The sequence below is a fragment of the Necator americanus genome, chromosome V (genome assembly GCF_031761385.1).
Source record: "Necator americanus strain Aroian chromosome V, whole genome shotgun sequence".
Taxonomy (NCBI): Eukaryota; Metazoa; Nematoda; class Chromadorea; order Rhabditida; family Ancylostomatidae; genus Necator; species Necator americanus.
This window is the reverse complement of record NC_087375.1, coordinates 9,295,609-9,311,840: the sequence shown is the minus strand read 5'-3', so window position 1 is coordinate 9,311,840 and position 16,232 is coordinate 9,295,609. Positions and strand designations below refer to the sequence as shown.

General features: G+C 38.6%; 2 protein-coding genes across 2 annotated transcripts; both read left to right on the top strand.

Annotated features, from left to right (window-relative positions):
- Window positions 1-7,880: 7,880 nt before the first annotated feature.
- On the top strand, window positions 7,881-8,159 carry RB195_013367 (uncharacterized protein; the record flags this gene model as incomplete). Its single annotated transcript, XM_064203144.1, has 1 exon — window positions 7,881-8,159. The coding sequence occupies one exon, from the start codon at window positions 7,881-7,883 to the stop codon at window positions 8,157-8,159; it is 279 nt and encodes a 92-aa protein (XP_064059025.1).
- Window positions 8,160-8,371: 212 nt separating this feature from the next.
- Window positions 8,372-8,653, top strand: RB195_013366 (uncharacterized protein; the record flags this gene model as incomplete). Its single annotated transcript, XM_064203143.1, has 1 exon — window positions 8,372-8,653. The coding sequence occupies one exon, from the start codon at window positions 8,372-8,374 to the stop codon at window positions 8,651-8,653; it is 282 nt and encodes a 93-aa protein (XP_064059024.1).
- Between the last annotated feature and the right edge of the window lie 7,579 nt (window positions 8,654-16,232).

Below are 16,232 nucleotides of genomic sequence, written 5' to 3'. Positions count from 1 at the left end.
TGTAAACATCTACATACTTCACCCTCAAAAAAACACCATTGAGTGAATGTGAAGAAATTTTTCATATAATTTGAAGCAGCGCAGAGACAGCCGGTTAATTGTTCGAAACAGCAATTAACTCGTAAAATTTCGAGGAAAAAACCGACGGTTTTAGCGCAGATTAAAATACCCAAATTAAAATCATTCTGGAACCGAAAATTACAGCCGGTAGAGCAGATTAGCCGGTACGAAACAGGTGAAATTTGCTTGTTCACAAAAAACTCCTGAAAGGAACTTTCAAACCATGCGATACTTGAAAAATCAGTTTTAAAGCACGATCTGAGACAGGTGGCCGGATTAGATTTTTGCATCGTGAATCGTGGAGTGGCGCCTTTAAAAGATGTACAGTACTAAATACAAAAGCAACATTACTCAAAGCCGAAAAAAACCTGGAAAAAATGTTAATGCGCCAATTTGTTCGCTGCGTATCTGCCAATTGTATAAATGTATAGAACTAACACCGCAAGATAGTCTCTTGATGTTTTCAAGTCTTCATTGTAGAAAACCACGCAGGTTTCCGTTAGGTAGACCTCAATAGTTTTCACCTGAAAAATCTTGTACTTCACGATAGACTGCAGCTACGAGCCAAAGCGGAAGGTCTGGTTTTGTACTCTTTTTATTTTTAACTTTATAATTTCACCTCTTTTTTGTCCTTGGTTTACCCTCCTTTACTTCACAGCCATCTTCTATGACCACTAGCAAATATTGGACGTATATGAATTTTGAAAAAAAAAACGAAAAGCAAAGAGGATAGTGCTGACCAATAGGTCTAGGATGAGTTCCTTAGTTTCAGAATAGTTTTACATTTATAAATGTAGTCCATACAGTGACTTTTGATATACAGCAGGTGTATCAAGCGAGCATTTTTATCCTCTCGGATAAATTTATTACAAAACAGTCGTATTCGAGACGATAAAATGTTCGGTTGCCTCAGAGCGGTTCCGATCCATCAATCGTGAAGGTGCTGTAGACCTTCCGCCGCCCTGCACCCATCCACGGATATAATTACTATTAAAATTGTATACATATATTTCTCCACATCTGTACAGACCCGAACGCCTGAATCATGTTGGATTCCCGTCGGAAGGAATGCGATCCAGGCGGAAAAGTCCATGAATTGCAGCAGACGCGTGGCGTGATCTCAAGAGAACATAAGTACTTAGATGGACTCAATAGGTTCACCTCAACCTATGATTAGGTTACGACATTCTCGATTGCGACTTAATCCCGAAAACACTGAGAAATTTCTCTCACACTTTTTTCTACCTTATTACTTCTTTTCAGTAGTGTAAAAAAGGCTTTCGACGACCTGCGAAAACTAGTCCTTTTCTATACCAGTGAAAACTGTGTTTTTTTTTTTTTGTTGAAGAAATCGTCTCATTCATTTTACTAGAGCAAGTTAGTATGAAGTTGCACTCGCGCCTGCTGTCAGTACTTTTAAGTTCTGAGTACGTAACCCCGAAGCACACCTCGAAAAAATATACAAATAATAATAAAGTATAGAGGACTGATAGATAAAAATAAAGGGATAAAACTCTTGGTTGGTACTAGGGCAGAATCGAACCTCTGGTCGATCATGCAGCCACAGCGGAACCTCTTACTGACTGCTTTACTACACTGTTACTTCTTCTTTTATCATTTAAAAATATTAAAAGTGGGTTAAAAAAATTTACTAGTAATATTCAAAGCTTTTAATTGATTTTCTTGAGCTGTAGCCAAGACTGGTATTGATCGTCTTTATTAAACAGCTAACGTTTCGACGTTATCGCCTTCGTCAGAGCCTCGAAAAATCAAAGCCATTAGTGATTTATCCCCTCAAGCGCCTCTTCACCTTACAGAAAGCATTCAAACGGTAGGCAAACTCAAATAGCCAATGTGTTTCTGTTTGAGTTTGCCTACCGTTTGGATGCTTTCTGTAGGGTGATGAGGAGCTTGAGGGGATAAATCACTAATGCCTTTGATTTTCCAGGGTCTGACTAAGACGATAACGCCGAAACGTTAGGTGTTGTTTAAAGGCATCACCCCACGAATCTGAGGTGGTGCAGATTTCAGGTGGAGTATTCGTATACGGGATGGGAGACTATGAAGAGGGGAGAGGGGGTGATTCCGTTCATTTCTTCCTAATTGCCGTAAAAAACGGCCCGGAAGATACGGCTCCAGGCGTTCTGGCGCACTATTTTCTACAGGGAGTTCGATTGGAGCGCGCCAGCCTTGTGCGGCGCCGCACCTTCCGGGCCGTTTTTTTACGGCAATTAGGAAGAAATGAACGGAATCATCCCCCTCCCCCTAGTCTCCAATCCCGTATACGAATACTCCACCTGAAATTCGTACCACCTCAGATTCGTGGGATGACGCCTTTAATAAAAACGATCAATACCTATCTTGACTACAGCTCAAGAAAATCAATTCAAAACTACGTTTCAACATGCCGAGATTCAAAGAAAGTCGAACATGGGCAATATTCAAAGCTTTCTGCAATTCTATTTGAAAATTCAGAAACATCCACAACGGTTTAGTGAGAGAGTGTTTTCTAAAAAATGAGAAACCTCCACAAAATCTTCTTCAAGATTCACCAACACTCATTAAATTCCTCAATTTACCCGAATAACTGAGGGACGCGATTGAGGAGATAAAAGAGTAGTTACTGGCCCCTCAAACCCGAAAAGTTCTCTTCCAGGCCAATACAATCCTTGTTGAGTGGATTATCAGAGAGGAGAGCAAAAAAAAACATAGTTCAGCGACATTTTTCTCCTTTTTTCTGAACTAAGCGAATAGTGCAATGACAGGGCACCGAGTAAAGAACCACTCCACTTATACTTGGTGCAAAAAAAAATCCAGACTTTCGTCGAAAAAAAAAGCGCATAGAATGTGACGGATCAAAGGAAGATCGTGAAAACAACGGAAAAACGATTGAATTGGATATTTCCCATTCTTTTGTTTATCTTTCTCGTCTTCTGTGTCGAAAAAGAGAACAATTGTTAGATTGCAACATAACTGCTCTGATTAAGGTTCATTCCAGAGAAACCACTAACTCTTGCGAAATTCAAGAGATTTTCTACGCGGTAAAAAACGAAAACCAGAAATTTTGCCACTTATCAACTATTAGCATAAATTTACTTTTCAAGCTTAGCATATTTTCCCACCTAGCTCAAAAATTACCCTATTATTGGGATTTTACGATTTTTTGATTCTTGGAAAACGTTATCCTATTTAGCGCCTTTCTATGCAGTTAGAGTGGTCCCAATTTTTCAACTTTTCCAACTTTACAACAGTTTTCTTTTTCTATTTATTGTCATTATCTGGGTGTAATAAATCCACAATGAAAGGAATTTCGCGAAAATCCCCACAATTCTGGAAATCTCCATGAATAAAAATCCTACCATAGATTTTTCCGTTCGAATTTCTCTGTTTTCTGCGATACCGCATGAGCGATTGATTCGAATAACCTGAACTCTTAATTATAATCTATTCATTCAAAAGTATAGGTAATTCCAACTCGATCTATCTTCGAATATTTGAAAGTTTCGAACACTTTTCGAATAGTCGGAGTGTCGTGTACGTGAATCTGCAAAAAAGAACAACTTGCAATAAATTGAAGATCATTCAGAATTAATACACTGGTCAAGCTACATCCAATGTCTGTTTCTTAGGTGAAAGGAGGGAAGAAGGGGAATTCTCCACGCTAACAAGTTCGGATACAGGAAGTTTTTTTTTTAAAGCTGGTGATCCTAACTATCAATCGAAAGTATTTTCACTTTCTTTTTATCCTTTATCCTTCTGAAGCCATTTAAAATATATATTATAGTACAGTATAATACATATAGTATAGTTAGTAGCACTTGGTTTATATAATACAGTATATTATATTTTATAATAATATATGCTAAAACTGTTAATAGAACAAAATAACAATTCTCAACATGAAACATGAAAATCGATGTTAATGTGGAGTTGCACATCAGAAACAGTTCGTCAAAAGAAATTCAATAGCGCGGCACCTTCTAAGAGCAGCGGAGAATAAGTAGCAAACGCTGATTAACACTCTTCTCCCGAACGTTTCAACTCCCGTTCCAGCAACGAATTCTGCAAAGAGAGGGCAAAAAAAGCACAGAAATCATGAGAAGTCAATTCTCAAATGGATGATCAGCATTGTAAATTAGAGCAGTTATGGAGGAAAGTGTGGAATTGGAAGAAGTATCGCCCATGTTTCACCGCCTTTGAATCTTGCTACGTTGAATACGAAGCTTTTTCTACTGATTTGCTGGAGCTGTAACCAAGATGGGTATTGATCCTTCTTTATTAAAGGCATCACCCCACGAATCTGAGGTGATGCAGATTTCAGGTGGAGTATTCGTATACGAGTTTGGGAGCCTACGGAGAGGGGGTGATTCTGTCTATTTCTTCCTAATTGCCGTAAAAAACGGCCCGGAAGATACCGCTTCAGGTGTTTTGGCGCACTATTTTCTACAGGAAGTTCGACTGGAGCGCGCCAGCCTTGTGCGGCGCCGCACTTTCCGGGCCGTTTTTTACGGCAATTAGGAAGCCATGGACGGAATCACCTCCCTCTCCGTAGTCTCCCATCCCGTATACGAGTACTCCACCTGAAATCTGCACCACCTCAGATTCGTGGGGTGATGCCTTTAAAGGCAGCATTTTCATTTTCACCTAACGTCACATTTATCTCATTTTTCTTTTTTTAAATTCCAGAGAAAAATTCTTGATTCAAAACACTGCATTTTTCAGTAGTTTTCTTGAAAAAAAAGTTGTCACACCTGTGTGTTTGCCCGGATACCTGATTCAATCATATAATTATGGTGATAAGATTTGTCAAAAACACCTTTTCTACTCATTTTTTCTGCCTTTCCTGCCGAATAAAGAAAGAAGAGTTGCGGTGAAAAGTGCTTCTTTTCTCACCATGGTGACGGAAAAGGTGACGAAGAACGTAATCTTTCGAGAATGTTTATTTTCACTGGATCCTCCTACTAAATAGCAGCTTTTCTACAGTAAATCACTTCAGAGAAGATTTGAAGGCAGCATACCACTAATCGGAGGTGGTGCGGATTTCAGGTGGAGTATTCGTGTACGGGGTCTTGGATTATGGAGACGGGAGTTCCGCTCATCTCCCCCTGCACCACTGCAAACAGCCGCCTCCAGAATGCTGTTTCGTACGACGCCTTCTATTGCAACCCCACCCCTTGCGCCGCCTACGCCCTGCGATTCGTCGAAAATCAATTCGGACTGCCCCGATAGGCAGTAAGGGACGCTACTCGTGCAAGGGTGGCGCGCTACAATAGAAGACATCGTACAAAACAGCATTCTGGGGCCGCCTGCTTGCAGTGATTCAGGGAGAGATGAGCGGAACCACCGGGTCTCCATAATCCACGACTCTGTACACGGATACTCCACTAGAGATCCGTACCACTCTAGATTCGTGGTATGCTGCCTTTAACAGTTAACGTTTCGGCCTTCGTCAGAGCTTGGAAAAATCAAAGTCATCAGTGATTTATCCTCTCAAGCGCCCCTACAGAAGCGAAGTGTCTCTACAGAAGGCATACAGACGTTAAGTGAACTCGAAAAACAATACATCGATTAGTGCCCACCTCTTTGCTGAGTCTGGCAACGTAACAGACCACCACCCACCACGATTACGAACTTATGACAAGAGAACGGTATATGCTTTTTTGAATAACTGCCGAAATTCCAAAAATGTACACAAAGGACGATTGTGTTCCGATCAGAAACGGACTAGCCCCTTATTAAGATCTGTGCAGGTTTTAATCTACGTACTAAACGAGCCGTCTGGTCTCCCATAAACCCTCGTGTCTCATAGTTGTGGTACGCGGTGGTCTGCTACGTTACCAAATTCAGTAAATGAGATAAGGATAAGTCACTGATGTCTTTGATTTCAGGCTCTTACGAAGGCGAAAACGCCAAAACGTTAGCTGTTAATAATGATCAGTACCTATCACTGTTAGAACTGAAGAAAATTAACAAAAAATCTACGTATAGGGAGAAGTGCTGGCGGAACAGTAGCGTATGATTGAATTAAACAGCATGACACATAAAAACTATTACTAACGAAATAAATGGACGGACCTCAGCAGGGAATGAAAACAGGGAACTGTACAAGGTAAGAAAGTCTGAACGATGTGAAACAACTTACGCATAGCGACAAAATAATTGTGAGGACATTTTTTCTCTTGAATACGTTGAATCTAAAGGCAGCATACCATAAAGTTGACGATGTTGGAATCTCTTGGGAAAAGACAGAGTTAGGAATGCAGATTCCGATAGTGAAAATAATCACGCTGAATTCCCCCTTATTGTTCCCAATTTTTTTGCTACGATGCAAATTATAACGCGCCATCTCAGTAAACGCGTCTGCAAGCGAGCAAGCAATAATCAGCGTTGACTTCCATGCCTGAGAAAGTAAATCTAATAGGCAAGCTGCTGAGGAAGCCAGTGAATATGCTAAGGTGTCGTTGTAAGGTGTCTCGTAGGAAAATTCGTACAGGGAAGCCATTTCTTGAGCGTTTTTTAGTATAATACCTGGAAATAACTCGTAATCCTCACCCATAACTTTACCTTTTTCTGGAATGATCTCGACATCTTCAATATCGTCAATTTCTTTTTGTCAATTTCTTGATATGGTGCCTTTAACAAAAACTGAGTAACATCTGAATGGTTTACCTCAGATAGAAATAGTTCTTCGAAAAGAAAAAAATAAAGAACTCTGGGTTTTTTCTTTAGTTTTGAGATAGATTCTTAAAACCATTGTAACAGCACATTTTTCCAGCAATTTAGCATCTAAGCCCAATGAAATACACATTTACGAACTGTAGAGCGTCTAACGTTCGAAAACAATTAAATATAGAAAAACAGACTGTTGCTGAGACATATTTCGTCGAAAAACGGAGAACTTCCACTTTTATCTGCTCTTCAACCCTCGGTAAAATTGTTTCTTACGGTATTCAACGGGTACCAAAGTTATCATTGTCACTTAACGTCACTTTTATCTCATTTTTCTTTTTCTTTTTTTTTTTGAATTCCAGGGAAAATTTTAGAACTAAAGCGCTGCATTTTTCTGTACTTTCTTTGATAAAATGTTTTCACACTTGTGTGCTTGCCCGGATGCCTGATTTAGTCATATTATTATGGTGATATGATTTGTCAAAAACACCCTTTCCACTAATTTTTTTTTCTGTTTTTCCTGCCGGATAAAGGAAAAAGAATTGCGATGAAAAGTGCTTCTTTTCTCACCGTGGTGACGGAAAAGGTGATGAAGAACGTAATCTTTCGAAAATGTTTATTCCCACTGAGTCCTTTCACTAAATAACAGCTTTTCTACAGTAGATCATTTCAGAGAAGGTTTAACTTCTAGGAGGAAGAGGTAATGACTTCTTGGCTCCCAATATAAATAAAAGAGATTGGTTTAAAATGTCGTTCCTGTCTTGAGTTTTTTTTCTACCTTTTATAACTCTTCAAACAATATAAAATGCCAAGAAATTACAGTAGCAAACCCTTGCTTTTTTTCACACCTTTTATGATACATGTCGTCGTTTTCCTTGTCTCTTGAAGACTACATATTTCTATGAAAAAAAGAGTTTGCCTTAGAACATTTGTAGCAAACACACCAGCAATACTTCGAGACTATATAAAACTGATTCCTCAGAAAACGTAAAGAAATAAAAACACATGTTGAAAAGAAAATGTTTCTGTATGTAGAAAGAAAAGCCTAAATTTCCAATCTGTAACAGCCATCATCAGCTCCACTAATGTATTCTCGCTTCTCTTCAACAACTCCCTGCGTCTTTCCCCCTCCTGTAATTAGCAGAAAGTAGATGCTGAGCGAAGACAGGATTCGCACCTCATCTCGTCGTGAGATGGAAATCATTACGAAGAGGTTCTACTCGAACCTTTTCGGTTCATCAACTCCTGTGTCAAGCTCGATTACCCCCACTGGTGAAGCTCCACCACGGATTCTCCCTTCGGAAGTACGAGTCGCTATCAAGAGCATGAAACCTGGCGCAGCCCCCGGACCTGATTTTATATCAGTAGACTTTCTTCGGGCTGGTGGCCATCCACTTCATGTAATCTTAGCAGCGCACATGACTTCCTAACTTCAGAAAGAAAGGATCCCCGACCAGTGGAAGACCTCGCGAACCGTTCTTATCCATAAGAAAGGTGACCGAGAGGACCTTCGGAACTACCGTTCGATATGCTTGCTGAGCGTGTTATACAAAGCATTTACCAAAATCATTCTCACGCGCATATCTAGGACGCTGGACGAAGCCCAGCCTCAAGAACAAGCTGGTTTCCATGAGGGGTTCAGATGCTTGGACCACATCTAGACCGTGTCGAGGGTCATAGAGGTTTGCCGAGAATACCTCCTTCCCTTGTTCTAACCTTCCTCGACTACGAGAAAGCCTTTGACAGCGTAGAAACGGATGCAATACTGTCAGCGCTGGTCGATCAAGGTGTGGACGCGTCGTATGTGAGGACATTAGCCAATTGCTACGATCGATGCACGACTATGATACAGCTTTTCCACCGTCCCCTCACCATACCCATTGGAAAGGGGGTAGACACGCCATCTAATTATCTAAGCAAGTAAGTATAATTAGCAGACAGAAAAAAAGGCCAACGAAGAAAAAATAAAAAATACAAGTGTAAATACATTAATAAGGGATAAAGTGTTTGGTGAAAACTAAGGAGATTTGAACCTTCATTCGATCGTGCAACAGCGGAACCTCTAACCTACTGCGCTACACCCGTCCCAAACATAGTAATAATGCTATTACATATAAAAATACTTTAAAAAATCAATTGATTAAAAAAGTAGAGAACAAATTGAACAGCGTTCCTTTTACAAGTACAAAAACATTCTATAGAAATAATTTCACCTATGAACAGTTTCACAATTGTCGTTATGATCAACTTATTAAGTAAGCTGAAAATCGATCCGTTTCACCGGCTTAGTGTACTGCGCGGTTTTAGAACTTGTATTTTTAATTATTGAAAGTATTAGACCAAAATTAATCAAATCAACAAAAACAACGTTACAGCTGTTTCTCATGTTTCACTTTTCTTTGATTTTTAGTTTTGTGATTGATCGATTGAAACGCGAACACATAACAATGGATAATTGGGAAAGAAAAAGCTTATCCCGAATGTTGAACTGATGATCAAAATAATACACGACCGATTTTGTACGCAATATAGAGACATCATGAGGTGGATTAGAAGATCATTGCCGTAAAGTGGATCTCGGATCTATAGCCAATCAATAACAAGATGAACCTTAAAAGCCTTAAAATAAGCATCGAAAAAAAAACTAGCTTAAAAGGAAGTGCTTGAATCTAAACTTACTATGGTAAAAACAAAATGTACTTCTTGTTTTGTCCCATTTATAAAATCTGATTAAAACCACTTATTGTTGAAATCATCAACATTTCTTTATTTGCTCGAATTTCTTAAAAAATGCAGAATACAAATCCGAAGAAAATTTGGAATTGGCTCTGATTCCTTTTGCAATTTCTGGAGCAAGTATGACGCTGTTCTACATTGCTTTGCAGTGGATTCTCTAGCCGTCTACCTCTCATAGAAAGCATGAATATTAAATCCGAGATTTATACTAAAATATATCCATGATTCTTCTGATAAGTTATGATTTGTGATTATGATAAATATGATTTCTAACCTTACTTGAATGATTGACGTAACATGGAGCGAACAAAAATTCCGTCAAAACTATATAAACTCGGATCACAGGTTTAGGGTGAGGGATAACCTTGTTTTACTAGTATACACCTCAAAACTCCTTAATCGCTTAACCGAAGTCATTAAGGCAGTCGAGTATGTGTCAAACTGTGAAAATGGGTGCGACGCGGTCACTCGGTTCCAGAAATTTCCGAAGCAACCGCATAGGATTCAAAACATTCACCTACCGGGAATGGATACAACGAAGGAAATTCGTAAAAAAAAACAAGTTGCGGAATTTCACGGGAAAAAATGACTGAGTAGTGCAGTAACAGTAAGAATGCGCACAATTCGTCTAAAATATTTTCGAGCCAAAATCCAAAATTTAGCTGTGTGCTATTCCAGATTTAATCTTTGTGGAAAAAAAAACCTCTTTAGAAAATACCATAAGGTGTCAGAATCCACCTTTTGAAGAAACAAAATAGGGCAATAGCATTATGATATTGAATAAAAATAAAAAAAAATCATTAAATAATAATAGGAATCAAACTTGCTTTCTTTTTTGTGTCCTTCGAAAAACCCACGTAGAACTCCTCAGATGGCCTCTTTTTCATTTATAAAACTTTTAATTCATCTTAATCTCTTTAATTTTCTCACATATCGTCATCATAACAACATAATTACTGTATCACTTAGAAAACCATGTTGAAGATATGGTTGATACATCAAAATCCACAAAAATTTCAGGCCATTTCCGTGGAGAATGTTTTGTGATGTCCCCATCCTGATATTTCAGGTGTGCAGTGAATGACGGTGTTTGCTCATACATATACACATACAAACACACACACATATCCATTCCGCTTTCATGTATCTATTAACACTTTGACACAATCGATTCGAACGACGGACGGACGGACGGACGGGACGGGATGAGCACAACGGCGATGTTGAATTGAAATTTGGCTGGAAAAAATCCCCCCCCCCCCTCCTCCCAATGTGGTCGTTGTGTCGTTCTCGTCGTCCCCGACCGCGATTCTATTCGTTTCGATAATTCACGTCACTTCGACTGAACTACGCTCTTTTTTCTCTCGCTGAATTCCATACATCGATTTTCATTTCGATTCCATCCGTATTCTGATCGACTCGCTTCTGTCTGGTTATTCTCGAACGGTTCCATAGGGCCTGAATGTCCACGCCTAATTCATATCACTCCAGGTTAGTCACTGTAATTCTCTGGGATATATATATATATGGATCGAACCGGACCGAATTTCGTCAGTGACCATAGTGTGAGGGGAGCATTCACTCGTTGCTTTTTATGTATAAATTTTTCTAGATATCAGGGAAATAGGGTGCTTACGAAGAAGGAAATACAACAGAAAATGTTTCTGACCTGCTCAAACCCGGAAAATCTGTGCTTCTTGAAGATTTCTGGTAAGAATTATCCATGAATTTATCTAAGATCAACGCTTCAGTCAGCAAATCATTAAGGTTTCTAGAGAACCAGCTGAAATCACGGTTGCATTCCATTTGTAAAAAGACAGAAAATAAAACGAGTACTTTTCAGAAACTACTCAATAAAGCGAGGACGTCGAAAACGTTTCCGGGATCTTCTGTTCCGCTCCTATCCTCAAACTGGTGAGTTTCGGATAAAAATAGTCACCGAATCATTAGCATAAGGTTTGTAATTGGACAAACTGAAAAAATAAAAATAACAAAATAGAGAAAACAAAATAAGGTTCCAAAAAATAACTGAGCCCAGAAAAATCACATTTTTCAAGAATATATGCTCGTAAACGTGTGAATGTTATAAAAGAGTATAATTTCCAGAAACAACGCTCAGAAATCCGTAAACGGCCAAATATTAGGCGCACTTTTAGGCAGAAAAGATTGTTTCTGTAACTGCAAACTCTAAAACTCTAATTGCGTTAACAATTCTAATTCAACATTTTGAAGACGACAAAAAAATTCAAGAAACATTCGAATGGAAAAAAATTCTCTTCAATTTTCTACAAGAACCCGTTCTCAAAGTCTTAAGTGGAACTGTACAGGAGTGATAATCTCGGACGTTGTGTTGTTGTTGACAAAATTACAATGGCCTTTTTATTCTGCCGTTTTATAGGACTTTCCAATATTTTTCGACATCAAAAAAGCCACTACTCACACTCACTTTGAACACAGTTCCCACTTTCATGCATTCAAATACTCAAGTAAATTTTGTGCTTGTAACTACTTCCTTTCCAAATATTCTAGCGAATAACTTATCAACAGAATATTTGGAAAAAAAAAGTTATCCAACAACTCCACGCTCACGCCTTAAAATTCATGGATGACTCTACAGTATGACGAGTGAATTGCTCTGCAGAATTCCATTTATTCCTAGAAATCAAGTAGTTCCTTTATTCTATTTACTACTGCCCTTGTAATTATGAAGGAGATCGATAGGATAAATCATTTCTAAAGTGCACATTCATTCGTCGACTTAAGATAATATTGTTTTCTTTGATTTTTTTTTTCAAATTTTTCTTGGTTGGACTTCACAGTCGCTTCAACACATACATTGAATCTCACTACTGTAACGACATGACCTTACCGGCAAATTATTCGGAGAAAGCAAGTGGCTTTACCTAGTTTTAGAGCTAAGGAAGTAAGGCCGATAAATAAAACTAATCAATATGGTTGTTGAAAAGCTTTTCAAGTTTGAAAATTTAGGACTAGGATGTTTAGGTTCAGGATAGTGGAATCAACCATCCACATTCGCCATACTCGCTCAGAATAGCCTCAGGGGTAACTACATAATATCATTATACTTTCTTTAGACAAAACTATCAAGTTTTAATTATTAATCTTAATCAAACTTTATTTTAATTAATTCAAATTATTCAAGAATTAGGTTGCCCCGGAACTCATTTGAAGAGAAAGATGAGGAGGTAAGAAGTTTTTCAAAATTCATTCGAAATTTTTGATTATTTAATTGGACGAGGACGGTCAGCTGAAGTCCTTTTTGACGAAAACTTTTTTGAGTTAGCTCCTGGAAGCACTCAGATCTGGGAGAATTATCAGAAACTTCCGAATTTTCACTTGACCTCTTCATAAACCATGCAATCTTTCACCTTTGCTTTTTCCATAACCAGTACACGACTGTCAATAATTCATTCATCGCTAAAATATTATTGACAGCCGCGGCTATTTGTTGATTTTTTCATCGCCTGATCAAATCGGGTTTTCCACGCACAAACGAATTATGGCTTTCATAAAAGTCTAGTTCACAAATCCTCCTTTCTTCCTCTTTCGGTTTCATTTTTTTTTTCACTAGAATAGCATAGGCGTAGGTTTTTCTTTTTTTCATTGAAAATTAGTCAATTCTCCTTCATTCCTTGGAATTTCCCGGATATCTCATATTCTAGTTTTCCAGTAGTTATGGCAGTTAACGAAATTTGAATTATTGTTGAATTTTACTGACATAGCGGATGGATTGACTTAACCTGATGAGACCTAACGGTTAACCTAACCTGACGGCTTTCTTTTCAGGTGCCCCATTAGTGCATATGAATAAATAAACAAAAAATAAATAATTAAAACGACCTGATATTGTATTTCCACATTCCGAGAGTGGGTTTTGATCAGCAACGTTCTAGCAAAACGTTGCTACTGATCGATATCGATTTCTAGATCAACATGATACATTAATGGGTTGCCCATCAGGCGAGGAACTGAACTGTGAAGCGCTGATGTTGTGATGTAATCAACCCTAGAGGTATTCGCCTTGGCAAAAGGGAAAAAGCCAAGCCTTTTTCACTTTATGCAATCGGATCGTGAATTGATTTTATTGATTTTGTTAAGTCTACCAACGACGTTAGAGCTATGTATAGTCATTGCAACGATTATTACCTTATTTACTATCATCACATCTGTCTATCATAATTTATTGTTATTATTATTTATGAGCGAGCTTATGAGTTTATTTATGAATTAGCCGTGAAAAGGAGATTGGAAGACTCATATAATTTAGAGGAGCCGTGCCGTGCCACGGTAGATCATAATCATGACCCAGCACTTTATCAAAAACCGTCAAAAATTATTAGTTAACTCCTATCTATCCTTCCCAGAATACAGGAACAGGAATCCTAGGAAGTGACACATCGAATGGCTAGACGAACGATGGCTAGAAGAGCCATTCCATACGTCCGCTGTTGTTTACATCGTGTTTAAATCAAATTCTGTATATTTTCACAGGTGGTACCCTTGCCTACGCTATTCTAATCTTCCCTATGATCGAAAAAATTTACTCACAAAACTTTGCGGACAACAGGAGCAGTAATTGCTTCTAGGAAAAAAACATAGTTTCAAAGACTTTTTCTCGAGGGAATTCTCGAGAACTGAGAAAAAAAACCAAATTAACTAAAAGAAAGAAGTCAAAGCAGCAATTATGTTAGAAAAAACCACCACAAGCGACATATTGATTGATTCCCCAACAAAAAAACAAGTGACAGCATGGGTGGTCCGTCGAAGACCACCTTGGCGACGTGTGGGTGGTGGTTCACCACGGGACGGACCACCCATGCTGACACATGGTTGAGAGAGAGTCGGAGGATCTTTATGGAAAAAGCAAAATTCCCAAGAATTTTTTTTAGTGTTGTAAAATTTCATATTTGAAATGAGGCAAATAATAAATCCGCTAATATATTAAAACCTATAATCTCTGCGCAAAACACGTTATTCTTGAGTTTTCTGAGAAATTTTCTGAGAAAAAGCTTTTTATTTGTATGACTTTCATTTAATTTTCTTTTCGTCTTTTTTTTCGTCTTTTTCGCATTAAAGCAGATTCAGAAGCATCCCGAAAGTTCTTCACTCCTAAAATATTAGTGAGTTTCCCTCAAAGAAATCAGAGCACAATCAATTACTAAGTGATTCTTCTTTGTTCTTTTCATGTCTACGTGTTTATTTTTGTTTTTTTTTTACATTTCAGGAAAGAAATTAATTAAGAATGAAATTAATGAATGAATTAAGCAATTCAGGAAAAAAAAACAGCGAGGGACAGTAACATAGCCGGACATACCGTCGTCTTAGCAAATTTTGTGCGCAGAACTGTAGCTGAATGTCAATGGCTGTCAGATCAATCGATAATTTGTACGATTTTTCAACCTCTTTTTTAGGTTCACTGCTTAGCTGACTTCACATGATGGGTTTAGGATCAGTCTAATCCTATACTTGGGCTAAAAAGTATCTTCTAAAAATATCACTTCTAATGTGTAATAAATTTCTGCATTTAGCGCGATTCCAGGGGGAAAACCCATTGAAATGTTTCAGGAATAATAACAGATCAGATTGCCCATTCTATCATACCACAATGGCTTCACACGCAATCACACACATATACACACGCAGACGTGCATCGCACCTTATGCAAATTATCCGTATCGATTGATTGCGGCTGACATGGGCTCGATGTGTGCGTGTGTGTGTGAAGCTAAGAACAGCCTATCAGAGACGCGATTCTGATGCCTAACGTTCACACCATTATGCGTGGTGTGCCGTGTTTGGAATATCAATGTGAGTGGGAAGCTATCGTCGTCGTCGGAGCCGTCGCCGCCGCCGCCGCCGCCGCCGCCATCAAGCACCTTAGCCACGTCGTTACCATACGTGGTCTACACTTCTTCTTCTTCTTCTTCTTCATCTTCTGCCTATTCTGACTACACAATGACTGTCTATTGTGTTCCGAGAAGATTTTTGTAGGTTTCAGTACCGCCGAAGAAGGTAGGTTCGCTATCAGAAGTTCAGAAAAATCTCGAAAATCTCTAGAACTAGATCTCAAATCTAAGTCTATCGATCTAACGGATTCAACCACAACATTTTTACAGAAGCGAAACGGTAGGAAAATTAAACGTAACGTTATAAATAGTCTCTAAATTTGTTTGTTAATAAGCGAAGCTGGATAACAACCACTTCCGATTTGTGCAAAGTAACAACTATTTTTGGTTTATTTACTAGGAAAATCTCATTGGTTCATCGTCTACATTCATTCTAAAAAAATGGAAAACTGCAATTCATTTTTGAACAGAAATTTGGGGAAGATTTAGTTTTCATCCGTCCTTAGACTCCTAAACCTCCTTCCTAGACTCCTTAGCGTTCTAAGACTAGCAAAATAACGATAGAAGACTCTGAAGGGTGATCCTGACGAATACAACATGCATGAGAACTACGCTGTGCCACCTCGGAGGCTCTGGGGGGCTCGCTACTGCCCCCGTCGTCCTATCGTTCGTCGTCGTAACGGAAGCACACGCGCATGCATGCAGGAAGCAAGTACTGAGGTGTTTGTTTGTTTGTTTGTTTGGGTAATGTTCTACAGCATGAATCAGCAGCAAACTAATTTCCCTGTCTGTCTGGGACCGCCTGTCTGAATTTTTGAGAATATAACATCACTGCCAACAAAAAAAAATGCGATGAAAGAGAATTTTTGATGAAAGTTTGCGATGCCGAAAGCTAAGACT